The sequence below is a fragment of the Centrocercus urophasianus genome, unplaced genomic scaffold (genome assembly GCF_019232065.1).
Source record: "Centrocercus urophasianus isolate 14NV4802_14NV808 unplaced genomic scaffold, USGS_Curo_1.0 seq_41, whole genome shotgun sequence".
Taxonomy (NCBI): domain Eukaryota; kingdom Metazoa; phylum Chordata; class Aves; order Galliformes; family Phasianidae; genus Centrocercus; species Centrocercus urophasianus.
In genome coordinates, this window is record NW_024884989.1 from 3,036,658 (window position 1) to 3,053,981 (window position 17,324).

The 17,324-nt window shown below is 38.0% G+C and overlaps 1 protein-coding gene across 10 annotated transcripts in view; it reads left to right on the forward strand.

Moving 5' to 3' along the window:
- B3GNTL1 (UDP-GlcNAc:betaGal beta-1,3-N-acetylglucosaminyltransferase like 1) overlaps positions 1–17,324 on the forward strand; it is a 112,685-nt gene that overhangs the window by 80,681 nt on the left and 14,680 nt on the right. For all 10 annotated transcript variants that reach the window (XM_042833237.1, XM_042833228.1, XM_042833229.1 and 7 more), the window contains 2 exons: positions 5,109–5,233; positions 14,459–14,594. In XM_042833237.1, coding sequence (XP_042689171.1) covers positions 5,109–5,233; positions 14,459–14,594 — 261 coding nt within the window. The remainder of the gene's footprint in view (positions 1–5,108; positions 5,234–14,458; positions 14,595–17,324) is intronic.

A 17,324-nucleotide genomic window follows, 5' to 3' on the forward strand; every position in this document is an offset into this window, starting at 1 on the left:
TATTTATATGACTCTTCCATTTGAAAAGAATTTGAGGCAAAGATTTTCTGTTGTTTATAGACCTGTTATGAACTGGTGCCTTCATAAACTAGTAAGGACTCTTACTGATCTTACCTATATGTCTGTATGTTCTGACCTGACCCATCATCTCACTGTGTTAACTTGATCTCTTCTGTCTCCATTTTTGAGTTACTATTCAACGGTGTGACCTCTAAGTGTCATATTGCTGCAAATAAACACAGAGAGAGGCCAACAAACGTCCACGTTTCAGCCTTCTCCATCTGCTAAACTATTTGCATGCCAAAAAGCTGCATTTCTCATTTGGATTTAAATCCAAACACCTGTTCTTCATGTTTCAGTGCTTAGTACAAATGGAATATAATTCTTCCATGGAGGAAATTGTGATTTGATGTTTATGTTAATAGTATGGGTAGATTGACAGAATATAAAGATAAAACTATGTGTAATCTTAAAAAATTAAAATCTGACATTATCTGGGTAAGAGTCTGAGAAAGCACAGATGCTGATGTTTTCTTGCTTGGTATTGTTTATGCTGGACAGAGATCAGTATTTGATCTGAAAAAAAATGAAAGTGGTGGAGCCAATGATAAATGAGTCTGTAAAACTATTTGAAAATTCATTCCATTCCCCATGCCTAATAACATTTTTGGTTAGCCTATCATTAAATACCGTTTAGAATTTATCACATCCCTTTTGTGTGATGTTTCTATCATCTTTAACCAAATTTATCTGAATTTATTTGGATGAAAGAATTTCTTGTAACCTGCTATTTTCCAAACCATTAAGTAAATTTCACATTAGAGGCCCAGGTCTTAAAACTAAGGAAAATGATTTAAAGCCATGATTTGGATAGGAGCCAAAAGATGGTATGACAGTTTTACAGAGAGAGACTTGAGAGTATACAGGATAATCCTAAGGAGAAGGTATTCACAGCTATTTAACATAGCTTGTGATTGCTCTGCTTGCATACTTCTGGTGACTGCTCTAATGGAAGCTCAAGGAATGTCTTCAACTGTGGTGATTTCTCTTTGAGAGAAGTAATTTCAGCGAGAAGTTCCCTACAAAATCAAAATATAGTAATTTAATACAGAAATTGTCTTCATGAATATCCCGAGAGATAATTCTTCATAAATTACTTCAGTTGTTTTTTCTCTACTTCCACATTTAAAATAGACAATAGCTGCAGTTTCTTAATCTTCACTTCCAACAGCTCAGTAGTTTTCCCAGTCAGTACTCCTTGAACAGCAGATATTGCTAGATGATGGCACCTGGCAGAAGAGCATTTGATTCTGAGGGAAGAGGATTTCCTTCACCAGAAGCCATGTTCTGAATTCACCTTCATGCTACCACCCTTCTCTGTGTTCCTTCCATAAGTCCAACAGTTCATTCAAGACTGAGGAAATACTGTGGAGCAGCTGTTGCCATAAGTACTTCAATTTTTACTTGACGTCTCTGTTTTGGTGCTGAACAACTTGGAGTTCAACGCTTTTTTCCTGCTTAACCTTAGGTGTTGTAACATGCACCATTTGATCTGTTTTCCAGGCAACTCCACTGTAACAGTAGCATGATTTTTCTTCTTTATCTAATGTCCTAAAGTTTGTAGTGGGATGGAACTTAGTTAAATGATGATGAAACAAACTCTCACCAAGATCCCATAAGAAGCAAGTTAGTATGGAAACAAGAATTGCTTTCTTTGTGATATGTTCCATACAGCAACTTCAGGCTCCTCTGAGAAATGAAAGAAATTTTGACTTATTCTATCCAACGCTCCCCTGCTGTTTTTCTGTGGTTATCGGTGCCCTCTGACCGAAAAACCAACTTTTCTCAGTCTGTAGATCTGTAGTGACCAACACCAGCTGCTGCAGATTTCTCACCAGGTGTTAGCAGTTACAGGAGCTGAGGAGCAGTATTGCACACAGGGCAGCTTTTTAATTAAAAGTCCTTCAGAATTCATAGATAAATACCTTCATCTTCCAGATTCCCATTCTCTTTTTGTTAGTACTGTAAGCTGGGCCTAAGATACTGCCTACTGGTGGTGGAGCTGCAACATTCGAAGCCAGAATTTCTTGTTGTCTTGAGAGCTGGCTTGAAGCTCCCTATGAAGTACGTGTGTTGAGGATGTTGCCCTTGATGCACAGTTCTGTGCACAGGAGTGGGAAATGCAAGGCGAGGGAGGAGGCAAGAGATGAATCATGGAACATTTAGTTTTGTCCCCTAACAAGGAGTTGCTTTAGTTCAGGTTTGGGTCTGCTTGACATCATGTACAAAATTAGTCCCTGCATGCATCCAGCCGAGTTGTTAGCACAGTCAAGTGAAACCTGTCCAAAATACTGGGTAAATACACGTCTTTCACTTGCTTAGAGGCAACATATTAAAGTGAACTGTTAATCTGAATGTGGCTGGTGTGTGGTGGTTAGAACAGAGCAGGTGCAAACTGCTTTTTCTCCTAGGAATCTTAATGTGCAGCTGATAGGCTGAGGCCATCCCTTAGTGCAACAGCACGTATGGTTGGATTTTGCCTATAATGTGGAAAATTCCATTTGTACTCCAGTAACATATAAACTGTGCAATATAATTATATTAATGCTGAAAACTATTTATGTGGTAGGTTATTGCTGATATCCTAGATTGATACTTTTAGCTACGGGTATTAATTTTCCAAAAATATGCTGAAGTATCCCTTTAGCAGTTAAAGCAGCCTTTTCTTTGAAAGTTGCATTGTTTGACAAAGGTTCCTGGTGTTTAAAATGCCATCTGGATCCAATAATGCCTCTCAACTGGGAAGAAACTCTTGTACTGCACCGAACTTTACATGCTCAAGAGCTGTAGGAAGTCCCATCCCTGCAGGATCTGTAACATGGTCAACATCTTTCCTCCCCTGAAAGATGTACGTCAGTGCTGCTCCTTTGTAATGTGAGAGGCCACTGCTGAGCAATACAAGGCACCTGCTTGTTCCTGGCAGTGAGCATACTTTATTTCATAGTATTTCTGCTGGTTAAAGTAAAAGAGCTCTCCAGAACCAAACAGCGTTGTGAAAGATCCTTTTGCTTCTTCAGTAATTCTCTTCTTTAATGTACCTATTAAGTTGAATGATGTAAACCATATCCAAAAGCAAAAAGAGCAGAGATGTGCCTTGTCAGTCTCAGTCTATTGCCTGACTGCAAAGAAATACTTCAAAGAATAATTTTAAAACTTTGCTGCTAATTCTCAGTAATTCCATTAAAGTTCAGAATAAGAAAAGGCTAGTAAGTCCTATAAGATAAATGGAAAGAATCTGAGTTTGCTTTTTTCTGAAGCCTTGATTGCTGTTTGTTGCTCCGGTCTCCCTCAGATTACTTTTGTGACTTTCAACTCAGTTCGTATAAATCATAAATTATATGAAGTTCTCTAAACGTTTTCATCTGTATCTGAGCTCTTAAGCTAGAAATTAAATGAATATTCACAAAGAGAAACATGAACTTTTACTGACAAGCTGCCCTTGCCAAGCAATCGGACAGAATGGAACCGATTTTATTTGTGGATCTGGGAGCAGGGTCCAATTCAGTGCCTTAAATCAATCTATTATACAGTGAGGTCTGGAGCTGTGAAGTACAAAGCTTGAATTAGTTATGATTTCTCCCAAGACACATGTGTTCGACTGAGTGTTTTGGATTTGTTTTCTGGGTTTAAAGCCATTCTGCCTTATCCCCTCTCCTCCCCCCTTGACTGCTTTGTCCAGACCCTGTCTGACACCAGCACTCAGTGTGGTGGGTATGAAAAACAGGCACTGAACTGTGTTACTGTTGTAACTAGAGGGCCAGAAGAAACCACATAGGCATTTTGTATCCAGAGCTTTAATTTAGAGAATCTATTTTTCTTAATTATGGAAGAAACTCAGAAGCTGTGGTAATGGGCGAAAAAAAAATTCAATTCATTTTTTTTCCCCTTGGATTTTCATTATTTTTTTGTGTGTGTTGAAATAAAATATCTACATTTAAGGATTTTGACCCCCTCATTATTCCTACAGAAACAAATCTATTTCTGTCTCTCTTATTCCTTCTCTATAGTCTTCACATTGTTGTGTTGCTTTTCAGCTTTTTATTGACTCTACACTTAATTGGCAAAATTATTCTATCAGAGATTTTCAGCCTGGTAAAGTTATGGGAATGTTTAAACACTCCACTGGAGGAAAGAAAAAACTGTATTTAAACATAGGAAAAATGATGTTCTAGCCAAACTTCAAATTTTCAAGAAGTTGCTTTACTGCAAAATGTAGATGGATGCTTTTTTACTTTGACTGCAGGGCTGTATCACTAAAGGTGGGTTTATGCTTTGGTATGTAAGACACACTTAAGTACTACGTGCCATATGATTGTTCTTCTGACACACTGTCTCTGGCATGAAGATTTTCTGATTTTGGGTGAAAAATGCTGCATATGATTATGGCATTTCTATTCTTTTGGGAGCCTGACGGCTCCAGAGTTCTAGGAGGATTCTTCCCTGCAGTTTCAGCACTGTTGCTTGCAGTTCCTTATGAAGAACATGACGTGGCAATAAGTTGCAAGAAAAGATGCTTTACTTTTCAAATGCTGCTTCATTCCAACCGTTTTTATTTTTATTGAAAGTTCATGTCTGTTATTACGGAGCCTGATTCACCTTTCCTAAGTAGAGACCAGTGTTTGGCAACCAAAGAAAGAAGATTAATTCTATTAAAATGGGAAAAAAGCAACAACCCACTCTTCTGAAGTCACTGTTCCCTTTCAATAAATTACTTGGTTGCTTGGCACTTTTGAGGCTTTGTGAACTGTTAAGCAGCTGGATTATCTCTTTTTGGGACTGATCTGCATCAAGCTTTTCCCTGTCAAAATGAGACCATTTATTTTTCTACTTATGTCCTTAAGGTCAGATGTATTTCATTTTCAAACAGCACTGCTTGCTTTTTAGTAGCTTTGTCTTTTGTATAGATATGCTTACTTAGTGAAGCATTCGGTAAGTTCCTGGAGATATACAGAAATAATTTCATTTATCAGAAATATATAAAATATATAAAATATATACTTAGATGCAACTAGTCACTTGGTGGTATGAAAGAACTGCTTCTCTTCCAGGGTGTTCCAGAAGACTTGTTGTTTTTTTATAAACATCTCCAGAAGGGTGGTGAAGTCCTTCGAGTGAACCATTGCCTTCTGCTGTACCGTTACCATCCACAGGCTGCAACTCATTCTGTCCTTGAGTAAGTTGAGGCTTGTTTTGTAGAACTTAAAAATCAGCTTCATCTTGGATGATTAGCAGTACAAATGCTTTATTAAAAAACAAACAAGAAAGCCGAGGAGCAATGAAATCTTAATATGCTGATAACATCCTGTATTTACCGATGGAAGGATAGTTTTCCTGTTTTGTTTTGTTATAACCTGTTTTTGAGGAACATAATATAATGCTGGCATTGAAATTACGAATAGAAATCTTTGGTGCTGATGCCCATGGAGTGAAGGCATTTTAACATTGGACAAATATTCCAAGAAATAGTTCAGTCTTTGCAATTATTCTTGAAATAATTTCACAACAGGTACAGTGAGAGCAATCGGGAGTTCTGGTGGCTGCATTACAGCAGTGCTTTCTCAGCTTCCAGTTCCCATCCACTCCGCTGAGGCAGTTCAGTATCTTATCACTTCAGATTCTGCAAGTTGCCCGAATAACCTCTCTGCTTATTTCAAGTATTTACATTTTTTGCCCTTAAGGCAATTGGAAATACTGAATGTGATCGTGTTTCTCATCAACTGAACATGGCAGTGAAGCCATAACTTCTTCAGTACTTTGCAGATTATTGCAAAAAATATATATATATAAAAAATAAAAATTGCATTACACTAAAATTACTAATAAGATTTTTCTTTTTATACTTCAACTGTAATGTAAGACACACATATATTTTTTATTTTAAAGCTTAATTTCAAAAAGAACTGTCTTGGTTTTAAGGAAGTATACAGAAACCTATTGTAATACTAACAAAAATCTTCCTTAGGAAAGTGAACAAAAAACAGATATTTGATCTGAGAATTGCAGCATTTACGAAAACTATTCTCATATTTTAAAAAGTCTAAAACATCTAAATCAGATAACAAGGTTTGAAAAATACTTCTGAGGATGTGTAGGAGTAATCTTCTCAGGTGCTTTCTTGTAAGCTGTCTGCTGCCTTTACAGTGCTGTTCTACCCTTCAAGATGAAGCTAAACTGTCGATTGCTGATTCTTTGAAGTGCTTTATCTATCAAAAGTGCTCTTTCTGATCAGAAGTAATGCAAGTTGAGCCAAAGTCATGACAAAAGAAGTGTTTCTCTTACATTTTGACACTAGTGAAATGTTTGAGTTTTGTTATCCTTTAAGAGTCTCACAACCAAACTACAGTGGTAATTACATAAACTGTTTTCTTACTGATGAATGACTTACACTCTTCAGTCAGTCCTGTTTATGGCTTTGTAGCACTGACTAGTAAAACATTTGTATGCATTTTAGTTGTATATCACAATATTATTACTGTAAATACTCAAAGAGTCATTCCAAACAAATGGAAGATACTCTTTTGGATTTTGTAAACAAACACAAGGTTTTTTTTTTTTAATTGGCATTTGGTTTTTCCTTTTGTGTGCATGATGGCTTTGGCAGCTAGTTACAAACTTTTCAGCCATGCATCGTGGGATGTTGGGACTCTTGGAAGACTATTGCTTCTATCTGTGGGAAAGCATCTTATTCTTGGAAATGAGTTTGTTCTGAATTTACTGCAAGCTGTTGCTTATTCAGATCTACAAGGTTGTGTGGCACAAGCACCCTGAATTACAACACACTGTGAGAATGTGGAAACACTGTAAGCTGTTTCAGATGTGCAGCTTGCATGTCCAAATTGGCGCCTCGCTCGTCTCATTCTCAGAAGGCGGGCTAGCTATTCTTCCTGCTGGCTTTTTGTTGGTAGTATTGTTAACAATATTTTGTGCAAACTTACAAATGTGAACTTGTGTAAGATCTCTTCATACTGGCATGCTCCCCTGCTTATTGCCTAAGTTGTAAAGGACTAGCCAGCATTTGTTCCTGAATGCTACAGTGTGCGTTGCTGTGGGACTCGCCACAAAGGTTTAGCATTGAAATCGGGCCTTCCCTAATTTGCCCTTTTTACACTTTCAATCTGTAACACATGTTCAGCCTTTTCCCGCAGCCTTTGTCTTGTTGGGGTGTTTTACTTGAGCAGTTTTCTGACACTTTGCCTTTGTCATTGGCCGTTGCACTCTCAGCTTTAGCCTAAGCCTGGATATGGGAGTGATAAACCAGGAACCAGATTAATATATTGAGAGAAAAGTGGCACTTACAGGAAAGTTGAGAGTTTTAATGGTTTATGTCTGGTTTCAGAGTTGGGAGCTAGTTAATAGAGTTTGTTTATGCAAAGGTGCACACACAGTCCTTCAGCAAAGACAATGGGCATTCACATCCTATTGTGAACTGATTTCAGTTTATACAAATGTCTTTCATTACTATTCAGTGAAAATGCATGATCCCACATATTCAAACTTGTTAAAGTGTATATATAAAGCTATTCTGGCAAGCAAAATTTTGTTTAGTTTAGTATGCATAATGGTAAACAATGCTCTTTAAGTCCTTTCCTATGATTGGGATCTTTCTGGAACAGATTTCTAAAGGTGAAGGTATCTGTGAAGCAGGAAGAAAAACTTATTTGCATTCTCCCTGGAGGTATCAGACTAAAATATCAAATGCTGTGTGTGTGACAGAATCTGAACCAAGTGCAGGCTGTATTTACATTTCATTAGATGCATACAAAAATATAAGCTCTTTCATTGAAATCTCATCTAAAGTATATGGCAAATACCTGCTGAATGTGGATGAATGATACAAGATTTGGGAAACTTCAGCCTACTACTACTACAAAAAAATCCCACGCTGTATCTCTTGGATCTAAATCATATTATCTCAGTTTACAGCTTCTATCCTAGGGGTGTGTGTATTTTGTGCTACAGGGCTCTGTTGCACTGATCTGACAGAATATCAGAGTTGGCATTATAGTGAGAAGTACTACGGTAAGTTTGGTGTGTAATAAAAACATCATAAAATTCATAGATCTTTATCTTGCTAAAGGGGAGAAAAATGAACTGTATATTAAACAATGTACTGCATTGCAAGACAAAAGTCAGTATGGTAAAATATGAGCAATAAAACACTGTACTTGTCTTTAAGTGGTGGTGCACATGAAGACAGTTGGGGCAGGTAGGAAATCTTTGTAGCAATTTACAAATTTTTGGTCAAGAGAAATTTAAGATATGCAGAAAACAGGGTCAGATTCCCACTGAGATTTGGGAGATTTTCTTTTATACAGAAAATTTGAAGCATGCTTAAATAACTCGTAGTAATTTCATGTGCTGTGTGCTCAGAACAAATGTAATGTTGTACAGGCTTATTCTGCAGAAATATCCCATATTACGTAATCTACTAAAACCATTGGTGTCAGGCACTAGAAGCTTCCAGTGTCATCTAAGCAAAAGAACAGGCCCTTAGTTTGAACACGCTTTCAGTTCTTTTAGAGGTACTTGAGGCATGGTCTCATATCACTGATGAGCACTGGAATGGCTGCTTAATTTCTTGCAAAAACATGTATCCAGAAATAAGCAGGAGCGGATACAGTCGTAACGTTTTCCTGCACGACGGTAGTAAAGATGAGGTCAACTGCATTTTTATCGTCTGTCTGCATTTGGCACTTCAATTAAACATGAAAACTAATGACCTCATTAGATTCTTGAAAAGCGAATGGCATTAACATTGATAGTCTCTGTCTTTCTTAATAAGCCTTTCATGAAAAATAGGCCACAATGCAAACCATGCCTCAGTTAATGACCCACGACCTGAAAATGAACTCAGACATTAATAGAACCTATTAACAGTGTAAATGTAATAACTCAGTAGTACGATATAGTGCAGCAATTAATAAGTTCAGATAAAGTTCAACAGAACAACAGCGACCAAAAAAATCAGTTTATTCACCAGTATGGTCAGGGTTCAAATAGGATTCATTTCTGAATTTCCTGTGGATTGCAAGGGCTGTGAATTCTGCATGCAAAGCTAGCTGTAAAAAATCTAGCTGGAAGGAGTGTGTTCTTCCAGCTCTCGCTGTGATTAAAAAGTTCTCTGTTCTTCCATCTCTGGATTATCTATCAGGTGAGATTCACCTCATATAAAATTCTATTATCCTGCCATGAATAAAAAAAACACTGGCAGAGGCTATTCACTTGAATAGCTGTTCTTCCTGTCTGGTGTCACCTGAGTAGCATGTGGGACCTCATGTAGAGGGAAGGTCAGATTTATAGTGTTACTGTGGATGATAATCAATGCCTACAGTTTCAATACTGCTTTAGGATACTGGGCTTGTATTTTTACATTTCACAAGTACTTGTACATCTGTCTTTGCTCTGTTGATTCACTTATGTAACCTCACTGGGGGGAAGGAGGGGAGAGGGAGTCAAACGTTATGGTGAGGTTTAACAGAGCTCAGACATTAAATCATATAGCTTTTATTGTCACATTATCTTTCATTTCAAAATAGGAATGGAGCAGATGTTTCTTGACTCCTGTATTCAGTCAGTAGGTCAGCACACACTTTAACAGAGCTCCATTGTTACATTACTAGGGTGGATGGGATGGCAATAATTGCAGGGGACTGAGAAGCACACTTCTCACCCACTGAATGAATACCCTCATGTCGATCCTGCAGAATTTTGGCTCCTCTTCTTCTTTCCAGACTGCATAGCTTAGGAGGATTGAGTGGGCATACCACATGAGAATGATTTTCCAAGTTAAAAAATGTATGTCTGACATTTGTGAATGACGGGAAAATGAAAGAAATGAGGAAAAAATTGTGTACTTCAAGGATTTTGATTAAAGAGTTGTGTTACAATGGGTGCCAGCTTCTGTAATCAGAAGAGTTTGTGTCCCACCTTCTGACTGAGAAAAATGCTGTTGATTGAGAAGAGGCTGGGAAATGATACTAAAGGCTACTACCAAAGTGTTTGCCTTTAATCCTATCTGAGGTGGTAGGTGAAAGCAGCTTTGTTTTGGGATGATGTAGAATAATGATAGCTTCTAGGTTTTGCTTATGGCTATTTGAATATGTAATAACATGAAATCTGAAAGTAGCTGTGAGAATCATCTGTGAGAAGCGGTTTGTACAACTTCTAGATTGTTTCAGGCATTTTCTTTAAGCATGCTTTGCACGTTGCTACAGTTCCCGTCTGTTGCACCTGCACTGGCTCTTAAATGATGGGAAAATGGCATTCCCTTATCCCTCAAGGCAGGAATCCCAGTTATCTATTCTGGAAACGTCCAAAAATGTGGCAAATTAGGTGAACCAGAAACCAAAAGGGTGTAACTGAAACTCTCCCTTTTGACACACCAGGAGCTACTTTTTGCTTCAACACGTGAGAGATATTGTTCATAAAGAGCATGTTTTCATAAAGATTAAGTCCGTTGTTGTTGCTGTAATTAAAGCTCAAAAACAAACGCCTCCCCTTGACTCCATATCTATATGACCATCTGGGCTCACACTGCTGAATGATTTTCAGGGTTGTAACTCCAGATTGCTAAGTGTTGATATATCTTAACTTTTTCATTAAAAAGGGTGCATACGATATGGGAATCAGTTTAAAAACAACAACAAAGTGAAATTTTCAGTTTGAGCTTATAGTGAATATGGTAATTCATCATAAGAACGTCTCATAGTGATGCTAGAAGAAATTCATAATTGCTGTATATATTGGCTTCTCTTACGAAGTCCAAAATTCTCATTCAAGAAAAACATTTGTTGGGGTTTAAATAAAGCTGTCTAACAGTGCTGTTGTGTTCAAACAGAAGTCTAGTTAATGTTGAGTTTCACATTCTTAGTGCAGTTTGCTTACTCCCCACTCTTGCGTTACTCAGTGTAACGCTCGTATACAAGATAGGGTCAGCAGGTCTGCTTCAGCCTGATCATTTTTGAGTGCTCGTTAGCTGGAGTGTGAGAAGTTGCTGAGAGTCAGTGCACAGAAATATCAAATTCTAGGCTTCTCCCCAACAACTCTGCCATTCTTGCTGCTTGCTGTAGAGCCTCTGAAAACACAGTTGTTAGTCTCTTCTTGGTCAATGACGCCTAACTTTTTTTTTTTTTTTAAGTGAATTAATTTCAGTTATTTTTCCTAGCTTTTAGCCATCTAGCAGTGAGTAGATTGAAAGCCTTGCTGGATTCTTTCTGACCCTGGCTCTACTGCTGGTGATCCTGTGCCCTGACTAGCTTCTCCATATCAGCTCTATCTTCAGGAGGCTTGGTCCAGAACTGGAGGTTTGCTAATAATTCCTCTTTTACCCTTGGAAGGCTGCCTATTTTTTTCCTCCCCTTCCTTGACTTTGTTAAAACTCAAGAAGGAAAGAAACTTGACTGTGCTGCTCAAGTCAGTGGGACATATTCTGAAGTACCTCTGGAAAATAATGCACTGTTATTCTTCTGAAGTCACATTTCAAAGTGAAATCAGTTTTCAAACCTTTCCATTTACGTGTAAAGCCACAATCTTCCTTTTTAGAAACTCGCAGAAGCTCTAGAATTTCCAGTAACATGATTCTGGAAAAATACTTGACCTTCATAGTTCTTTCCCTTAACTTTCCTTCTGGGAATATAACATGCTGTAATGAACATGGAAAAATGGAAGTGTCAGAGGATGCCAGCAGCAGCTAAAGCTTTGCAGCAGGAATGCAGCTTGTGGTTGCATTAGAAGAGATTTGCAATCAAATCCAAGATTTTTTTTCCTTTAGTTGAAGTGCTGGTGCATGGCCTCAGTCTTCAAAACTTTATATGGAGTGGCTAATTCTTCGTGGGCACGTTTATTTGTGTGAGGAGTTCTTTCCAAGTTATCGCACCACAATCAATGATGAAGTGCTAAGCAGCCATATAAGGATTTGGCTGTGCTCGGGATCTCCTGCAGAAGTGAGGCAGGCTCTCAAGAGCTGGCTAATAATCACAGAAAGAATCCATATGCCTGTGTGCTATGAGGGCTGTGGAGGAGTGGCACGAATGAAAACAAAATTCCCATTGTTAAGATGTAAGAAAAGCTTGCTAACAAACTTTTGGTAGAAATTGTTACGTAATAAATTTTTAATAGCCTCAAATTTTATACTTGTGTATATTTGTGCCTTTGAGGTATGCTTCATTAAAGTCATTTGGAACGACAAAATAGGATCCAGTGCAGCCTTTATGGAAATTGATGATCCATAACAAAAAGAAAGAAATTGAAAATCTTTCATAAAATTAAGATGAGACATAATGCCAGATCATCATAAATCTGTGTGTAGCATGTGTACGGTTCTGTAAGAGAATCACAATGGATGCATACAGGACTGCAGATAGTCAGAAGGGAGCAGCCTGATTCATTGATGAGAATGGCTCAGAACTGCTCCTCTTCATGACTCTGCCGGCCTGCGCAGTTTGGATTCTTACTATCAAGGAAATTGTGAATGGTTTTTGATTTCTATATGGCAAGTTGCTCTTAAAACCAGGAATCAGGCCTGGCCAGGTAGACAGCTGAGGTTGAAACTTACTGCAGCTGCCCTGTGATAACCTGTGCTGACCTATTAATTAGAAGCTTTATTTAAAGCAAAAGGAAACAACACATTCTTGGAAAATGCATAAATTCCATATGAACTTAATAATGTCAGAAAATCATGGAGCTTTAAATTGTGTGTGTCAAAGGTGTATTGGTAGGAAAAATACGTATTTCCAAAGACAAGGAAACAACAAGTCTGTTAGTGCTTAATTTCAGAGAATGACTATTCATAAATGCATGATTTAGTCCTGAATGTTTTTTTTTAAAGCAGCGTACGTTTTGAGTCACAAGGGCTATTAAAGCTGTACAATGATTGGTAACAATTGTTCTAAACTGTATTGTGTTCTGGCATTATAGTCAAGTGGAAAAGCCATTTGAAGAAATGTTTTCAGCAAGGATAAGAAACTAGATGGCTTTTGGAATTTCTGACAGAATTACTTTTCAACACAGTGTCTTGTTCAAGAGATGTCCATTAGATTTGTCTGTCAAACCATAAATTAAGGAAATCGGTGTATCGTATCTGGAGCACTGTTTGTAAGTATCAGATAGGTTCCTGGTTAATGAATACAATGTGAACTCTGAACATTAAACAGATGTTCTTGAGAGCAGGTGGTTTCTTTAAACCATTGTAAATTATGTAGTCTAAAATATTACATTATATGGTGGGAATAGATTTTTTTTTTTTAATACATAAATGTTTGAAAGTGATAGGAGGTGTGCACAAAAGAAAAGAATAATGTCACAGTTGTGAGACTGAATTAATTCAGTCAGTTAGGATGTACAGGATACGAATGTAAGCCTTGAAGTTGTCCTCTCTTGCTGAGATTGTATGTTGAACCTTTTGAAGATCCCAGCCAGCCATCAGCATTTAAGGATATTACGTGTTCCCTTCTTACTCGTTGTACAGACACATGGTTCATCATTTGATATTCATCTCACTGCTGTTTACCTCAACCACTTGGCTTAAGTCATACTGTGAAATGTATTACAAATCTGAAGACCTGAAGTGTAATTTGACCCAGGCATGTGCCAGCTTGGTCGTTTCTAAAGTATATTCTAAAGTATCTTACAAGGCATAGCACTTTTTCTTCGAAAGTAAAAGCGATAATAAATTCTATTGCTCTTTATTTCTTAAAAAGGTCATCTTCAAAAGAAGGCATAGTTGGTTATTTGCACTGTTGCTGAATAATACTTGGAAGGCTTCAAAATAAAAGCACTTGGTCTAACGTGTGTGCTATTAGCAAGTGCTGAGTTGTGTGTAAGGGCTGGTAGTTCCGTTGCTGTATGCAACTTCTGCAGTTCATTGATTATTTGTTGTTGTACCAATGTCTACTGATCCTGAGCTTTGAAAACTGACTTTTTGAAGACTTGAGCTGAGTACGACAGTGTTTGGACTTTACATGCAGCATTGGGCTGCCTATTTGGCTAGACTGGAGTAGTGAATTTGTGAGATTGGAAGCTTGGATTGACAAAGAAGAATAAATGTATAGGCAAGTGGAGTATGAAGAATTGGGATTAGGAGATAATTTGCCTGTATGTACTGCAGGGTGATAGGGCAGTTCATCTGATGTCTCGCAGTGGGCAAACAGCATGTTGATGGGCAGTTGGAATTGTTGGTATTGAATTTGATTACCATGTTAAAGTTCTTGAAAATAACAGCTATGATTTCTGATCTTAATGATTTTTGTCCAAGGGCTTCCACCGAATTTCCTTTTTTCTGCCAACAGTTAGATGTGGCCCTGGGAAATTGCTGCCATTTTTGTATTATGTGTGAATTGTTTTGATCAGGTTTATGTGGGTGTGTATATGTAAAATAATATATTTCTTTCTAATTCTTTAGGGAAACCATCTGGAATCACCGAGTCAAGTTTCTTGAGGATAGAGTCCTGAGCTCCTGGTCATCATTCACTATTTGGAATGCTGGCAAGCAAGGCAAGAAGCTCTACAGAAGTTTGTCACCAGCTAATCGGGAAAAGGTACATTACTAAGGATGGTAAAACCTGTACAAAACCACTTGCCTCTTCCTACATGTTGTAGTAGCATTCTCATGAAAATATTACCAGTGTAAATTGGAAAAATTCTCAATACTCTAATGAACTTGTCCTTTCTAAATGCTCCATTACATTATCTAGAGCATACTGTGTGTAGCTCAGCATAGACATTCTTGTTCCTGCTTGCTGGTGACTAAGCATAGCAGTAGCATAGGCACTCTATCATTGCTTATGGCACTGATGTGTAACTAACCTTTGCAGTAGCCGGGTACACCAGGTGAATCAAGTAACACTTTGTATGGCACAATACTGAACTACCTCGTCTAGGGTTACTCATACATGTATTTGTTACGTTTGCCCAGTTCCTAGTTGGATACTACGTGGGTCCCTGTCAAAACCTGAGCAGCCTGGTTTGTATTTTGATAAGCAGTGAGGCTGTAACCTCCTTTTGAAAAAGAGGGGGCTGTGGGGGGGCCATGCAAGTAGTGCTGTACATGGTGTGCAGTTTACAGTTGAAAATGTGGAGGCCACTTACAGTTGGGTGGAGGTTTATCAGAGTTTAAATCCCTCACTTTTATAGAATACTGTTTTGTGGAATATTTTTTTGTTAGATAAAGGCTTTAGGGCTAATGTCAAATGACTTTCTTATAAAAAGCCACAGAACATTGATTTTTATTACCAAATGTGTTTTCCTTTATTAAAAATGCAAGTGGGAAGACAAAATGACAAATATGTATACATAAACCTGGTTAATGTAGTTGACCAGAGGCCACACATCGGGGGGAGGGAGCTGGGAATAAAAGAAGGAATCTGTGTATATCCACAGTTGAAATTAATGCTTAGCAGTGGGAAGCACTCACGCAATAGATGTGCAACCCAAGAATTGAACCTGAATTTCCAGATCAATGTTGCAGTACCATAGTCTGTCATTGATATCGTGTGGTAATGGGTGAACTGATGAAATAATATTAAATGCTCTGTCTCCAGTCAGTCCAATCTGCCCTCAGTCAAAGAGGACAGATCAGTCTGTTAGATCTTTTCAGCTATCTTGGTCATGCACTGCAGTGTGCACCTAACAAAGCACTAGTGAATTTCTCTCATTTACTAACAGCCATTGCAAGTTATTATCTATCAAATAATAAGAATTAGGAGATAAATTCTAAGGGAAGAGATGGTAGCTGAAACTATGCTAATGCTGTGCAAGTAGGAATTTATGAGATGTGATGGGGAAACTGAGTTGTGATGTTGTTGTAGCAGTGTTCCATCATCTTAGGTCTTGGGGTTGTTTGTTTTTTTTTTTAATGCCAAGCTTAAATAGAGGTTGACACTAAGACAGAACAGCTCTCTAGCTCTGTGCTACGTTTGCCACCTCATTTTGTAGGTGACTCATTCAGAACTTCACATCCTGTGCAGCAAACACAGTGATAATTTGAAGATGCAGAGAAGATAAAAAGGACAAGAAAAACATTGGGTTTTGTGCTGTTTAGCTGCTGAAGGATCAAAGCTTGCCTCTCCTTCACTGATGAACAACTTTTAATTCTCTGGTGTGCTGGCACAGACAGCGTGGTTCTAATTAACTGGATTTTGATATTCTTTCCAGCTGACCCTCACTTAACATTTGCTTTGGCAATGTTGCAGGCCGTGACACTGTTTTGTTTCTGTCGATGTTATAGTTACACATACTGTAGTATGCTTCAGTTTGATACTGAAATATTGCATAGAGCATTAACTCATCAATTACTGGCTGAGCACCCAGCTGCAGGTGTACGTGTCAAATATGCATGTACTGCTACAATATAGTTGCAGCCTGATCTTAGTGCCTTCTATAGAGTAATCAAATCTTAACCTGTAAGTCCAGCACGTTACCTACAGATACATTCAGAGGTTTTCTTAAAGATCAGCAGAAATAAGTAGCTTCAGAAAGTGGCTTATGGTCATCATGAGTGAAATTAGGGGTCTTGCCTTTAGATACCTAACTTGTGATGAAATTATTATTATTATCTGTAGTGATTAAAACCTGGTTTTATGTTGATGTTCAGGCTTATTCATAGCTTTTCCAACAGCGAATATCCATCTCAGCTAGAAATAAAGCGTAGAAGATATACTGATGGTTCTTAGTCACTGGCAGAAGGCTGTCTGTGCAGTTCAAACATCTCACTTGTACAAATTCTATCTAAAGGATTATGCTGCTGCAGTTTCAACAAACAAATTCATAAAATTTGCAGTATAATTCATAACTTATTATTCTAAACTAATAACAGTAAAAAGAGGCTAGTTAAACTTCATGTTATACTTGTCCCAAAACACCTCAATTTTTTTAGGAATAATCCTCCACTCTTGCACTCTAAAATCCCATAGAAGTAAAGGTGGAAAATAGTTGTTGCTTCATCTTGTCTATCTCTTAAGAACCAGAAGCATACTTTTCCTGTCTCACTCTTTAAAGGTTATTTTAACAAAAGGTAAGCTTTCAGGTACACTGTTAATAATGAGAATAATAGAGATACAGAATCTAGCTATCAATCAAGAGACCTGGCTGTTGCCTCTACTCCCAGCTGAAGTGTTGCAATCAGGTCTGGGCCCCCAGCACAAGAAGGGCACAGAGCTGTTGGGGTGGATCCAGAGGAGCCTGTGAGGATGCACAGAGAGCTGGAGCACCTCTCCTGTGGAGACAGCTGGGGGCGTTCGACCTGGAGGAGAGAAGGCTCCAGGAAGAAC